The 16119-nt window shown below is 38.5% G+C and overlaps 1 protein-coding gene across 1 annotated transcript; it reads right to left on the bottom strand.

The window, feature by feature from the left end:
* Positions 1–3713: 3713 nt before the first annotated feature.
* rbm24a (RNA binding motif protein 24a) lies at positions 3714–15918 on the bottom strand. The gene is made up of 4 exons (XM_043719120.1): positions 15474–15918; positions 15211–15334; positions 14896–14950; positions 3714–5823 (listed from the first exon to the last, which is right to left on the bottom strand). The coding sequence occupies exons 1-4, from the start codon at positions 15639–15641 to the stop codon at positions 5484–5486; spliced, it is 687 nt and encodes a 228-aa protein (XP_043575055.1). The 5' UTR covers positions 15642–15918; the 3' UTR covers positions 3714–5483.
* Between the last annotated feature and the right edge of the window lie 201 nt (positions 15919–16119).

Below are 16119 nucleotides of genomic sequence, written 5' to 3'. Positions count from 1 at the left end.
TTGGAGTGCAGGTTCATAACTCCTTGAAAGTAGAGTTGCAGGTAGCTAGGATAGTGAAGAAGGAGTTTGGTATGCTTTCTTTTATTGTCAGAGTATTGAGTACAGGAATTGGGACGTCATGTTGCGATGGACAGGACATTGTTTAGGCCACTGTTGGAATATTGCATGCAATTCTGGTCTCCTTCCTATCGGAAAGATGTTGTGAAACTTGAAAGGATTCAGAAAAGATTTACAAGGATGTTGCTAGGGTTGGAGGATTTGAGCTTTGGGAGAGGCTGAACAGGCTGCGGCTGTTTTCCATGGAGCATCGGAGGCTGAGGGATGACCTTATAGAGGTTTACAAAATTATGAGGGGGCATGGATAGGGTAAATAGGCAAAGTCTATTCCCTGGGGTCGGGGTGTCCAGAATTAGAGGGCATAGGTTTCGGGTGAGAGGGGAAAGGTATTAAAGAGACCTACGGAGCAACCTTTTCACGCAGAGGGTGGTGCATGTATGGAATGAGCTGCTAGAGGAAGTGGTGGAGGCTGGTACAATTGCAACATTTAAGAGGCATTTCGATGGGTTTATGAATAGGAAGGGTTTGGAGGGATATGGGCCAGGTGCTGGCAGGTGGGACTAGATTGGGTTGGAATATCTGGTCGGCATGGATGGGTTGGACTGAAGGGTCTATTTCCATGCTATATATCTCTATGACTCTATGACTCGGACAACACATCCATCCTAGGACATGCCAAACAGAGGCACGCATGAGAATTCCAAAAGTATTGCATTCTAACCAGAACTCTATCAACAAACACATTGACTTGGATCCCATTTACCATCTCCTGAAAAAAAGAACAAGAAATGAAATCACCACAGGAAATGGCATCACCAAACCAAGGAAACCTAAACACATAAATAGAAAGCAGGCCATACCACTAGTGTTTCATCTGGAGGCTCACTGATGTTACCTAGCATAGTGATGAAATGTCTGAAAACGAACCTTCCAGCTTAGTGAGTAAACCTACATCCAGAACCTCAACCTGAGCCACAAATCTTCTTAAAATCTGCTATGATAGATTCTTGAATAGTAATAGAAAGAAATGGCTACAGGGAGAAGGAGGTAAAATGAGGGTGAGAACCATATCAGCCATATCATTAAATAGCAGAACAGACGTGAAAGGTTGAATGGACTATTTCTACTCTTATCTTATGGTCTTATCAGGTGGCTATAAAGATAGTCAAAGCATTGTTGGTTATTACTGATACTAGATTGGTGCCTGCAGACAGGAAGGTTGCAAACATAATTTCAGAAGTGAGGAAAATAGAAAATGAGCAATTATAAACCTGTTAGCCTTATGGCAGCCTTACAAAGCAAATACTAGAATCTATTTTGAGGGATGCAATAATTGAGCAATAGAAAACTATCTGAATAGGCAAAACCAACACAGAATTAGGAATGTTTAATGTGTTTTTTCTAGGTTGTCAGCATTGATAAGGGAATACCAATGGATATGGTATAATTGGATTTTCAGAAGGCTTTCCATAAGGTCCCACACAGGTTAGTAAACAAAATTAAAACACATAGGATGTGGTATAACATATTGCCATGGATTGGGGATTGGTTAACAGAAAGAGGTGAATAGAAATAAATGGTCCATTCTCAAGTTGGCATTTTGTGAGGCTGAGGTTATTCAAGGATCAGTGATGGTGTCCCTTTTGTTCATAATGTTTATCAACGTTATAGATGAGGGAGCAAATTGTAATATTTCTACATTTGCAGATGATACAAAGTTTGGTTTGAATATGAGTTGTCAGGAGGATGTGCAGAGGCTTCAGGGGATTTAGATGGTTTGGGTAAGTGGACAAGATCTCAGCAAGTAGAATATAATGTGGATAAGTGTGATGTTATCTACTTTGGTAGGAAGAACTATATGTTTTTTGTTAGTTTTCTATATTGTTTCATTGTGGATTGAAATGGGAAAAGCTACTAAAAACCAAGGATTGAAGGATTGCTGCAATTTAAAAGCAAATACCCTTGTTTAATCAGTAGTGAAAATCCCATTACAGATGAGCTGGAGTGGTGGCTTCGTATGAAGATTTAGCTGTCAATAAGTAGTTGACTGGTCTATGGATTACAGACCAGCTACTGATGAAAAGTGACTCCTGCCTTCCAATAATTGAGTTTGGCTGCCAGGTAGCTCAAAGCTTGGGGCTGTGAATGTTTGGGAGAAGCCATCAGATCTCTGCAAAGGCAAGAATTGTCTATTTTCTCTGCAATAAAAACCACTTGAAGCCTGAAGAAACTTAGTTTATGCTCCCTCAATAGTTGCTGTAGGCTGTGGCTCTTAGCCAGTGAACTTATGAGTGTGAACCAGCCTCCCTGTACCTTCTACAAGCAAGTGAAAGAGAAAGACCAGCTCAGTCAACCTTGTGAACAGTGAGCATCGAATTGCCTTTCCAGTCTTTGTCTCTAACCAACATACCCTTTTTCTTTTTGTTTGCATCCGAACGGGTGTGTAGTGAAAGGACCATGTGTTTAAAAGTGTGGGCTGCAATGAGAAAGAACTATTTTTAAAAACAGATTTACTGGAATGATTGCATAATTTCACAGCAAGTAATTTTATATCAATTGTGAACTTTTTTTGTGTGGCTGTGGATTCTAGCACTATGCAGACAACCAGGAGCCAAGGGCTTGTTTATAAATAAAGCTAATTGTTTCTCAGCTGACTGATCAGGTTGGAACTGGAAACAAACTGAAGACATAGACACACAGAGAGAAAAAGAACTCCGAAATGAGTGTAGTTGTTTTCCCCAACAGAAGCTGCATGTTCTCTGCAGTTAAAAGAAAAATTCAGTTTAAACTTGAAGAAAACCAGTTACATTTCCTGCAGCAATTGCTGCAAGATCTAGCTTTTGAACTGATAAATCAGAGACAATGAATCAGTGGAAACTTTCAGAGAAGGACAACTAAACACCAAGGGCCTGGTTAGCCAAAGAAGGATTATCTCAACATCAGGCTTGGAAAGCAAAGGCCACTGAACTGACTTTCCAGTTTTTTGTTCTACCTCTGCCATTGATCTATTTCCCTCTTGGTATTTTCCCCTTCTGTGTGTGTCTAAGGCATGTTTTTAAATAGGATCAGTGTTTTAGTTAGAAGTAATAAATGTCAATAGTTTATATCTGTTTACCTGTAGTTAGTCGTACGGATAATAAAGAACAGTTCTTATTTAGGACAGAAACCTAGTCTGTCCTAGTCTGATCAGCCGACATCACTAATGACAGTGAAGGCTCAGTGACTGAAGGACCTACTCCTGCTTGTATGTTTTTAAATCTGAACATTTAAAACAGATTAGACTTATTTCCATGGCAACTATTCCATGCTGGTTTTTGAGCCTTCGGCCAAAGAACCCCTTAAATATCTTTGTGGAAATTTGACTTTAGTTGATAGTGTAAGATTTATGATTTTAATTCAGGTACCTGTTTATGTAGTCTTTTTAAATTTCTGTTGACTTCTGGTAGTGGTTCAATCAATATGAACTATTTTACTCAATCATCCAAAATCAAAAATATATCCCTCTAGTCCTCTTTTATATGTTGTGAACTGGTTTTGACTTTTTTTTTTAAAAATGTCCACAGCTTACTGATAATAGAAAGACTTACTTTTTTTTTTAAAATGCAAAAGCCAGTGAACTGACTTTCCAGTGAAATAAAAACTACCAGCAAAACAAATAGCAATGACATTTATTTTTTAATTTTTTTTATTTTGAATGTATGTAGTAGAGGTGAATGTTGATATATTATAAAGAAGTTTGTACAGTTATAGAAACATGATAGCAACAGTACTTTTATATTAAAGATGAAATTTTGTAGAATGCTAGCTACCATTGCTTGATTAATTAAATTTGTCCAGCAACATGAAAAAGGCTTTCAAAATGCTTGGTGGTCTTTCCCTTGTAAGAAAATCTTAGATTTTTTCATCAAGTATAAAAAAAAAATCTATATTTAGAATATTCACCTGTTTGAAGTACATATAATAAAAACATTTAAGATAGTAAGCAATTGAGATTTAGAAACAGGCTACGGAGCAGCAGTTACAGCTTTCTACCAGGCAGAATAATTGTTTTAACTATTTCAACATAAATCTAAAAGTTTGACATTTCTAAAATCCTAAAGTCAGAAACCTTTCTATGTACAGTTTAAAACATTATGAAAAAAACTGAGTAAATATTAATTTAATATCCTAAAACTGACAAATGTCAAGATAACAATACCACTGAACAGTGCGTCATAGAAATATTTTAAATAAACTGGAGTCAACATTTTGAAGATTGCTATGCTCTAACATTATAAACTAATACCTATTTAATAATTTATTGCAATGAGCTGAATACATATACAGTTTCGCACTTATGTCCCCTGTGGTGTGCGTACTGTAATAACATTCACAATAAATAATTTTAAAATAGTATTACAATACAGTATTTTTATAAGGCACAGTTTCAATCAATGATTAATAAAATTCACTTTTTTTTTCTCCTTTTTGCTTTCAATCAATGACCATGGACAGATGCAGTAAAACAGAAAGAGGAGACTGTTATTGTTAGGGACTGATCTGATTTCAGAATCCAAAGTGCTGACAGCAGCAGTTAAAGTTTCCCGAAAAGTGAAACAGGACAGGGGGGATTAAAATGTGACAAGTCATCAAACATGCACAAGTGATGTGTATTTCCAGAACTGTCTACCTTATTAATTGTCCGCACAGCTGTTCTGTCCATTAAATCCAGATCACTTGCTCAGAGTTCTATTCGTGCATAGAAGCGAAGAATATATTTTAAAAAATAAATAGTGTTGGTGCCTGTCCATCATGCCACATGGTCATGTGCTTTGATTGTTCGATGCCCAAGAGACACTTCAAATATCTCAAATACTTTGCATAGGTCAGAGTTTAAAAAAAATGACATTCAGTGCTTTTAAATTGAATTGGTAGTCATTACTATAATGTAGAATTGTTTCAGTATCTCACGGACCCCTTGACGAGCACATCTCATTTATTATTTAAATTATTATTGCATATCGCACATTATTGCATACAGCTCCTGCAGTTGTTACACACTGAAAGAATCGCAGCATTTTCCCTGATGAAATGGTTGGAACACAGTTATACTACATTATGTCCCATTGTTAATACATGAATGTTGCAGGCTGGTTGAAGGCTTTGGACTTGCATTTTAAAAGATTTCTTGATCGTAAACAAAAAAGCATATTCTGCTATCCCATCTTCTTGTGCTATGACAGTATAGAGCACAATTGTTTGTAGTAATCAAAGCTGCAAAAATATTTTTCCTCGCAATCAGAAAGTAGTATACTTTTGTCTCCCACCCCATGTCCATTTATTTATGTCCTGTAGTTGTAATAGTTGAGGAGTGCTGGAATATATGGTTGCTCTCCTGATTCTAAAAGTATGGTGTACTTTTAGGTTTTTTAAAAAAAGTACCACTGTTATTGCAGGCGGTCAGTTTGCAGCTGCTGTGGCTGGTACTGGCTGAAGGCTGCAGCAGCAGTTGCCCCAGGAGCTGCATTGGGCATGGGCTGCTGCACTGCGTAGCTGTACCCGGCGGCAGTGACATAACCAGCAGCTGCTGCTGCAGCAGCAGGGCTTGCGGCGAATGGATATTGCTCATAGGCGGCAGCGGCAGCAGCAGCTGTGGCTGCGGAATACTGCGCGTAGGCAGTCCCCGTGTAGTCAATGTAAGGGGTCGCAGCAGCTGCAGGTTGCACATGCGGGATGACGACTCCAGGTTGCATAAAGGCTTGTGGGTAGACATAATGAGTGGGGATCCTGTGGAATAAGCAAGAATAAAATAGCAGTAAAGAAACAATTTTGGGCTTGATCTGTTTTTAAAGTTCTAGTTGTTATTGTGCATATAGGGTTGCCACAATACAGGAAGTCTTAATGAATCCATTATAGAACCAGTGGAATGCCCAAGGGCCTTTATATGTGCAATAAATTTTACAAAAGATTTTGGCCAACTAGGTACAACAGGATGTGTGACTAGATTTAGAGAGAGCAAACTAGTGTGTGTTAAATAATAACAATAGATATCAAAAAAAAGACAAGTTCTGACATCCTGAAATTTTACATTTATAACTAAATAAAGTGGTTAATGAAAAGCAATATGGTTGTAGCACAGTTAAAACCAAGAGATAATACATAGAAAACTGAAAACAATTTGTCAGGTCTCATTAGGTTTCAGGTTTTTAGTCTTGGTTTCTAAAAATTCAGAACTTTAAACAAATTTGTTTTGGACAGTATTTCACTGACATTTTGCAGGGCAGTTTCTATTGATATTTTGGCCGGTAGTCGTTGCAAACATATCATGGCAACCCTATGTGTTGCTATGCAGTCTCGGCACTCATTAATATCATATCACAGATCCACAACCCCATCACCTAATTAAAGTAAAACACAGGCAAAAAACAAAAAGAAAAAAAAATTAAAAATACCAAACAAAGGCCACATGGTGATAAACAAATGGTCACACGGCAAGATCACTCTACACGTGAAATCTAGTGAGGCTCCGATTCATCACTCAATGAGACTCCAATAGAGATCCAACAGACATTATTAAAATCACAGCACTGAAGTCCAGTACATGTGCATTACATTCTAAGAAAAGGTCATAGGAAGAAGTCCTAGAGCAAATGAAAACATAAACCTTGACCCCATCATCTGGCTTGCAACGATCCGCCTAATGACATGCAAAAGAAAAAAAAGACACTAAAAGACAAAGATGGCATGAAAGAAAAACATGTCACAGCGAGAGGGGATAAAGATGACTGGTGAGGCTGAAGAAATTATATATATTTAATAAGATAAAATGGCATATACAGCTTTAAATAAAATATTTTGAGTTGTTCTTCAATCTATGGGATTTCACTCTTAAATCAGTGCCCAGTGATTCTGTATGTTCTTGTACAACATAGTGACTATATAAATTTTAGGTCAGTTAGTAGAAGATGATCACATTAGTTCAGTGGTAACTAGGATTTCCCTTTCTCAGTTTATTAGTTATTGTTGTGAATTAAGCATTAAGACGTGCAGGCTTGGTCACCAAGCAATTAGATGGAAACTGCTGGAAACCCATCTTATACTAGATGGCATGTTACAACTAATTATAATTCTGTTTTGTCCTAATGTCTGGCAGGAGGTAGGAGTTAATGAAACAATCAAACTGTCAGGTTTAACTTTCGAAAGACACTTCCATCTTCTTTCTAAACATGAACATGCTAAAAAGATCTCTAGGCTGACGAGTCCAATTTCACTTATCCACTTTTGTCAGAAGCACAACAGCATTTGGTTTTACAAATTTTAGGAAACTTTGACTTAAAAAAAAAAGTCATTCCATACACAACAAAAAGCCGAGGGGAAAAAAAAATGTATAAAACGTTGGCTACAGGAGGAACAGATGAATACCCAAAACTTTGTGAATAAAGGTATTGTGGAATTTTTAAAGTACATCATTTTTTGACAAAGTTTTATTATGCCATTTCCAACTTAGAGATATCACGACTATGCCAGGAAGGATAAAGAGTATTGAAAATTATAAACAAAATCCATTTTTGACTAATTCTGTAACAGTAATTCCTGATAACAATGATATTATCATTGTCTTCTGAAGTACTACAACCTCAATCCAGTTTAGCAAAATTTTCCTGAATTTTAATTGATCTTTGATCTTGTTCACAATTAGAACAATTGAGCAGCTGTAATACAAGTTCTAAATAGTTCACGGGTACAGTTAGAAGCAAAGTCTGATGAACTGTGTCCAACATCTAGTCAGACATTAAGTCAGACATTTGAACTTTCCACTTAATATGAAGTGTATACAAATAAGCACACAGAATACCACCTTGTTAAAATATGGCTTATAATCTGCTCAATATAAAGAAAAACACAGCTTGAATAACAAAACTGTGTTTAAAAGGTAGTCATTGTATAGGTAAATAAAAAAAATCTTTTAAATACAACTGTGTGTATTAGATGGAAACCAACATTCTTTTCAAAACTGTTCGCTGCCACCTTTTACAAACATTGATTTAAAAAAAAAAGCAGGAAATACACAGTCTGAACTGAAGATTGTCTCAAGTTGTGTCAATGGTATATGCGACAGGTTGTGAGCAAATGTTTACTTCCCTCTTCTTCAGATATCATGCAGAATCTACTTGATATTGAATGATAGCAGCAGTTTTCAAATTGGGGATATAGCATTGCATTGTATGTCAATGCCAAGTAATCCCAAGGCATGGATTACTAATTGAGACACAAATCCAACCACAGCAGTTGAAATTCCATTTGTTAGTCCATTTGTTAGATAAAATATGAAATGAGAAAGTAAGTATTAGTAATGGTGACTGCAAACTATCAGAAAAACCCATCTGGTTCTCTAATAAAGAAAAGAAATATGCTGCTCTTGTCTGGCCTGCTCTGTGTTTCACGGCAGTTTGAGCTCAATGTGCTTGACTGATAACGGCCTTCTGAAAGTGCCCAGTAAGCCACTCAGTTGCTACAAGAAAAGATAGCACACCACCACCTTCTCAATGGCAAAAAGGGATGGGCAACAAATGCGAGCCCTGTCAGCAATATCATCATCTCATTAATTAATATGAAAATGTCAAGTCTGGGATTCAAAAAGACCTTTCCCATAGTTGGTGTTAGAGAAACTAATCTGCCCATCTTTAAATAATATCCTAGCATTACAAAGGACGACCATTATTCTTTTAGGGCTGAAAAGGCTCGTCCCTACATCTGGGCCAGAAGGCTCGTGCCATTTGCTCCAGACGTGTGTCATTGGTTGATTAAAATATCTAATAACCCAGATACAATTTAGCAGCCATATATAAGAAGCTGCATGTTGTAAGTGGCACAGTGGTAATGACACTGCTTCTGGGTCAGAAGACCCAGGTTCAAGTCCCACAGCTCAGAGGTGCATTTGAACAGATGGAATCATGTGATGCACAGTTAGAGATTAATTTTTAGGCTCGTCCATGCCCAGAATGACAAGAGGATGGTGCTAAAAATAGATGGCTCCATTCTGTCCATGGCCATTTTTCCTTGAGGTATGATTAGAGGGTTTAGAAATTAGACACCTGGGATTTGGTTGTTTTAAGTTTGTTAATGATATCAAAGGAGGCCAATTGGTGTTTTCCCAGTGGCCTCATGGTCTCTGTTGACAAGAGGGGACAGACTAGCTGTTTAATAGCCATCTCTCTCTGCAACCAGTGATGCATTTTTTAATATATAAAGGCCAATTTTTAATTTAAATTTAAATATGTTGGTGAGAAAGTGCCTTCATTTTAAGGCACTCACTCTTATTTGCCTGCCAATGACATCCTCCTCCTGCCCGAGGGCAAGTCCAATGTCCTTAATAGGAACAAGTAACAAGTTACAAATCTCATTGTATTCGTTCTGAGTTAGAATGACCATATCTACATTTCTAAAAGATGGAAGAAACCTGCTTCATGCACAATATTACAGACATCAATGGAATCAATCTTAAGAAGTTATCTCCCCCTTTTAAAGTCCTTCATTCCCAGTCAGACTTCACATTTCATGCTGTCAAAAGAGAAATAAACTAATGCCAAAAAAATTGTCAAAATAAAAGCGATGTTCGATTTCAATCATCAACATTGTTAATTTCTTCTACTTGACACAATGGAAACCACTGGAAACCTTTCACTCAAGGTACATGGATTTTATAAAATGACGATGTTACATTTAGAGTATGCATGGTAGAAGAGAAAAACAAACTCCATCTGTAGGCTTGAACTTGTTGAAAAAAAATCTACTGCCCATAAAACATGCCAAGAATCATTATCCACCATCACTATTTGTTTTCAGTGCTGTGATCCTTTGATTTTAAAAGTCTCATCTCTGCATCTTTCAGGTCTCAAGCCCCATAACTCTGTAACCTCCAAATCTCTCTGCTCTCGAGTATGGTCATTTGTGTATCCCAGATTTATTTTGCTCCAAGCTGGTCTTCAGCTGTCTGTGTCCTAAACACTTGCTGAGACTCGGAGCCTCATCTTTCTCACTTTTCTTTCCTGGTAAGTACCTTTTGTTAGTGCTATGTAAATGCAACTTGTATGTTTAGTAAAAATACTGCCCATATACAATTTATTGAAGTGAAATAAGATACCTTATTTTGCATACTGCTAAATTCCCATCAATCCTAGCAGCAACAATGGAACTGAACTATTTCATCTGAAGTTGTTCATTTGGGTATTTTTTCCCCTGACCTTGAAACCAGCTGTTTGGGATCTTCCTTCCAGCACAGAGTCACACCTAACATTGCAATGGAAACACCAGCAAGCAGCTCAAAATTTAATCAAGTACTTTTTAATGAGTAAGTGTTTAATATTTACAGCACAGAATCTGGGTAATTGGCCCAAATAATCAATGAGTGTTGATGCTACAAGCAAGCCTGATCCTACCCATCTTCCTATCAACATATTCTTCTATTATTTTCTCTTTCACCTATTTATCCAGCTTCACCTTAAATACATCCATGTTATTTAAATACTCTTTGTGGTAAAAGAAATTCCACATTCTAACCACTTTTTTAGCAAAGGAACTCCTCCTACATTCATTATTGGATTTATTAGTGACTACCTTATATTTATGACCAGCCCCCCTCATGTTCTTCTCCCATGCAAGTTGAAACATCTTTTATGAAAAAACATGACAGCGAAAAATGTAGTAATCTTAAATACCTCAATCATATTACCCCTTAGACTCAGTTTATGGGAAAAATGCTCCAGCCCGTCAAGCTTTTCCAAAACACAACCTCCCTGATCTGGAATAATTCTAAATTTGTTTTTGCATATTCTTCAATGTTTCTATAGCTTTACTGTAACATGACCAAAACTGTTCATAGTACTCCAAAGTATGGTCTAACCAATATGCTGTACGATTCTATTCTTCTAGAAAGGAAGTCAAGAGCTTTCAGCTTTATTTACCATTTCATCAATGTAATTACTTTTACCCGCCTATATATTCTATGCCTGCGCATCTCCCTCCACTTCAGCTGATGAAAGAGCAGCGCTTTGAAAGCTTGTGATTTTAAATAAACCTGTTGGATGATAACCTGGTGTCGTGTGACTTCTGACTTAATTACTTTTAGTGATTACATTTCCTGTAGCCTAGAGTCCTCTCCTCCTCTACCCTGTTTAGAAACAATTTTCCAAGCAGCATATGCTCTCCTTACTTTTCCTCCTACAATGCACCACTTCATACTTATCAATAGTGATGCTCATTTGCCAAATAAATATCCATTTGGCATGTTTATTAATATCCTCTTTATTACGGTACGGTCTTCCTCTGCATTAGCTATGTCCTTCAACTTGGTGGCATCCATACATGTTGTAAATGAATTCCTGATTCCTAAATTTGAATTGTTTCTATCAAGATGAACAATGGTGGTGCTAGCTCTGATCTCCCAAACTAATGACAGCTCATCAACCTGATTTCTCTGCTTGACCTGCTGAATTTTTCCAGTAGTTTTTGCTCTTGCAGTTAATTACTATTCTGTTCTGTAGCCGGCTTGCTATGTGATAATGATATCACTTGCTCCCATGCCTTCATGTTCTGATCTTAATCATGAGACTTGCATTGATTTTAAACCATGATTGTGCCAAATGGCATGCTACTATTATTTTCACACAATATACTTGTATGAAGCTTTCCCAGTTTGATGTATCCATATTGTTCATTCTCCTGGGAAGCAGATGCTCATTCATCCTCTCAGAATCCACAAAAGTAGGCAAGTTAAATATGTTAAGATTAGGCGTGTTGCTTGTGAGATAAAGAATTCAATTTCCCCCATGTCTTCTCCATATTATTGTCATCACTTCAAGGAAAAGATTCATTGAAAGTAATCACCCAGCTAAATTTTCAACTGACCACATTGGCAAACATTCTATCAGATACCATGTGAAAAAACTGCAAAACAAATATCAGTGAGTGCTTTGAAACAAGTTAGGAAGCATACTTTTGTGAAATGTGAAGAAAATTCTATCAAAACTGACTTCAAACTTTTTTGTTATTGTGACTTGTACATACAGAAATGCCCTAGAATCCAGCAGTTATAGTAAATTTTGAAAAGTTATATAATTAAAGTTAATAACATCTATATTTCAGAATTTGAGAGAAATATGTAAGTGTACTGCTTCAAATTATGCCAAATCTACACATCACCTATGGTAGGTTAAGACATATTGATTAGGACATGTTACTTTTTGTGTGTAGACAGAGACTTAAGAGCACAGAAACAGGCCATTCAACCCAGCCACTGTATGTTCCACGCAAACCTCCTCCCACTCATTTATTTCCTCTCACCCTGCTAATATATGCTCATATTCCTTTCTCCCTAGTGTACATAACCAGCTGCACCTGCATGTTCAGCCCTCCTTGACACTTACAACCTCTCTGATTGAATGTCATCCTTGTAAATTTTATTTTGGATTTTTTCCACATACTTATATCCTATAGACAAACTAAAGTTGGATAGAAATTTTGAAAATGATTGTTACTGTGTTCTGATACTGGTTGATAAAATGTCTCCTGTATCAGAATCTCTTAACATGTGTTTGAGGGTGGAGGAGATGGAGCTGGGGGGAGTGCTGGGCTTGGCTTTTGGTTGTAATCCATAGAAAACTGAACAGGTGCTGGAATGTGAAACTGAGCTCACAAGGGTCATTCTCTTTTAAACTCATGGGAACTCTTAGCACACTCCCCAGCCCGTGCCATTTCACACCGGATGAGTGACAAGACAGGCTGTAGTATGACTCCCGACTCTATTTTTAATCTTCTACTAAAAGGGATCTATTAAACAGAGGAAATGTCTGTATAAGGCAAAACAAGCAACTTTCCTTGTGCAATCCACAAGAATCCTGCTTTTTAAAAATGTGTCTGATTTGTAATCTATACCTTCATGCAATAGTTTAAAATTTTATAGCCTCAATTTACTATCAGTGAAAATGATCCCTTTGGATTTATTCCCTTCAAATGCTGCATATAATCATAATTTGGTGAAATAATAGGTTTTTTTTTAAAGTATGCTAGATAATTCTTTGTCATGTGCTTTAGTAAAGTAATTGTTGCAAATAGGATTGATGTGAAAAGGTAAGCTGACAAAGTGCATAACTGTTAACCTAGGTCAGCAGTCATAAAATTTGGATGAGGTCTTCAGTACCCAGTACAATGAAATAATGATGTTGCTTTTCAAAGCTTAGAATGACTTGGTCTTTTCCACCTGCATATTCCATGACTCATTTATTACTTATGAAGTTTATTGTTATGGATCATCATTTATTCATAGGAGAAAACAGATTAGCAGATTGAAATTGTGTGCAAACCTATGCTACGCTTTTGGCACCCCTTTTGCTTTTGGGAATTGTTGTTTCGTTACATTTTCTCCAATTTCTAAACTACTATGTAGAATTCATTAATGTGATAGGAGTTGAGTCAACATAAATTTATGAAAGGAAAGATATGTAGGGATAGGGTGGGAAACTGCATACCTATAGTCAGTGTGGCCTCGATGGGCAAAAGCCTGCTTCCATGCTACAGGGATTCTATGAAAGATATTATAACGTGTTGTTCCTCCCTATATCTTGCCTTCAGCTTTAACTTTACACATCTAAAAAACAATGTACAGGCAAAATTGCAATAGCGTTTAAAGATTCTGAATGAATCATTTTAGAATGTAAATTTGAAAATGAACTCATCTACAGCACAAAGCTTATAAAGTGGCTAAATGTACTGATGTTTAGATAATCTCGTCTACTCCGATCTGGTAGCCAGTCTATAACTAGATGGTCACTAAGTACAAGGAACGTCTTTAAGGAAATGTGTTCTTCCGAAACCACCTTGAATTATGATGTCCTGGATACTTAATGACTGTATCCGTGAATTTGTAGAAGATTGCACTTGTGTTAACAAAATTTAAAAATAAACAACCAAACCAAAATAAATAAACATCGCAACATGCACGCGATGGGTTGATTTGGTAATCAAAAAATAAAATCACACAGAATTTAGCACTCACTACAACCCAGAAACTGAATTGTTAAACTGGAAATCAGGCTACAGCAACAAAGCAAAATAAAGTGGGACCCCTTGCTCCCAAGTGGCAAAACAAATTAACATTCTTGAACAAAGAAAATTCCAGAAAAGTCCTCACTATAGCTCTCTTCATTACAAAGCACGCAGTTTGCTTGTTTAGCTCTAAACACCACTTCATTAAAAGTAAAAAGCACACGCAGCTCTATTGCACTCTAAGAAATAACATACATGCAACAGTTAATCACCATTTTAGCTTGTTTGTGTGTTTGAGTCTACTGGTTACAGTTTAAGATCTGCTCATTCGGTAACTATTCCACCTCATATCATCAAATGCTTCTCTCATCATCATGTTATCTTAACTGTAAACGACCCCTGTCAGATCAGAAAGAAATACATAGAATTGAGTCAAGCCAAAAGGGGGCACAAAGTCGATTTGTTAAAATAAATAAATAACACCATTACACGGCACCACAAGTATTTATCCGGATGGTGGGTTGGATGAACAGAATCGCTTTCAGAACTTGACTCAGTGAGAGATTGCACAGCATAAGAGAAGATATATTTATTCTCCAAAAGTTTGTTAGTCATTGACAATGGGTGTTAAAACTAATTCGCCCTTTCGTGGTTAGTTAAATAGACACAGACTCGCTTTCAGGCTCCTGCTGTTTTACAGAATATTGTTGAGGTGCAGTTCGATGAGGTCGGAAGGCGTTAACAGTCGAAACATAGCTGCCTTTAATTGAAGCGGAAGCCGGTTATGAATTGCGGCAGGACAGCGAAAGTACTTACCCATAGGGCCTGGGGACGAAAGCGGGGTGAATCTGCTGTACTCCGAAAGCGAAACCTGTCAAAGACAAACCAGAGACAACGTTACAAATAGAAATAGAAAATGACAGGCAGACATCGCCCCCCACTACAGGTCAAATGCTTTGGCCAGCTACTGGGAATATACATCGCAGCGCCCACATTCATATCCTAACGCTCTTTCTTGTGAGATTTCTGTTGAATGGGTTGTGAATGTTTTAAATTCTGAGGGAGGCGGTGCGTACAGTGTGATGCTGGGGCTTGGTTGTGTTGTCCCCTGAGTCAGGCTCCCACACTCACCCGGCTGCATGATGCGTGGTTTCGCCCCGAGGTAGGCCAGGTTGACATTGGCTTTCCTGCCGTCGATGATGGGGTTGGGATCTTTGCATGCCCTCTCCGCCGCCGCCCGGTCAGCCATGGTCACCTGGACACACAAGAGAAAATACAGAAAAAGACGGCGAAGAAAACCCGGGGCACACCCCGGCATCAGTAAAACAGCCAGCGGACCGGACCCATTCGTGTTTAAGGTGACCGGGCTCTGTGCCCTCCCCTCGGGTACTTACAAAGCCGTATCCGCGGGATTTGCCGGTTTGCCGGTCCGTGATCACCACCGCCTCCTCGATATCGCCGAACACCTCGAAGTACTTGCGGAGCGACGCGTCCGTGGTGTGGTAGGGCAGCCCGCCGACGAAGATCTTGGTGAAGGTGGTGTCCTTCTGGGTGGTGTGCATCTTGGCTCCGGGGTGGGGGGGCTCAGGCTGCAGCAGCTCCCTCACTCCGTCTGCTACAACACTTGACCAAAAATAAACACCAGGTTGTTGCAGGGCCCCCGGGCTGACTGATCACCTTCCCCCACCACCACCCCCTCTAATACATTAACACAGCAACAAGTCAGCTGCTCCTCTGAGGTAGTTTAAACTAAACTAAATACTGAGGGCAGCAAACTCGCTCACGCACCAGCCACGCTCACAACCCGCTTGTTTCCAGCACTGCCCGCTGTCCGGGCTCTTTAAATGCCGCTGTGGGCCCGCCGGCTGCACAAAGCGCCCACCTCCCCATGACCACGCCCACCCATCACAAACCCCGCCCAACAACCCGAGGCCACGCCCCCCCGCCCGCTGCAATCAAGACCACACCCGTCACAGCCAATTGTCCGCATCGGTCATCAAGCCCTTTCCTCTCTCCCCCACCTCCAACCCCGCTGTAGTC

This window comes from Chiloscyllium plagiosum, chromosome 29 (genome assembly GCF_004010195.1).
Source record: "Chiloscyllium plagiosum isolate BGI_BamShark_2017 chromosome 29, ASM401019v2, whole genome shotgun sequence".
Taxonomy (NCBI): Eukaryota; Metazoa; Chordata; class Chondrichthyes; order Orectolobiformes; family Hemiscylliidae; genus Chiloscyllium; species Chiloscyllium plagiosum.
Note: the sequence above shows the minus strand (reverse complement) of the source record. Positions and strands in the feature narration are given on the sequence as shown.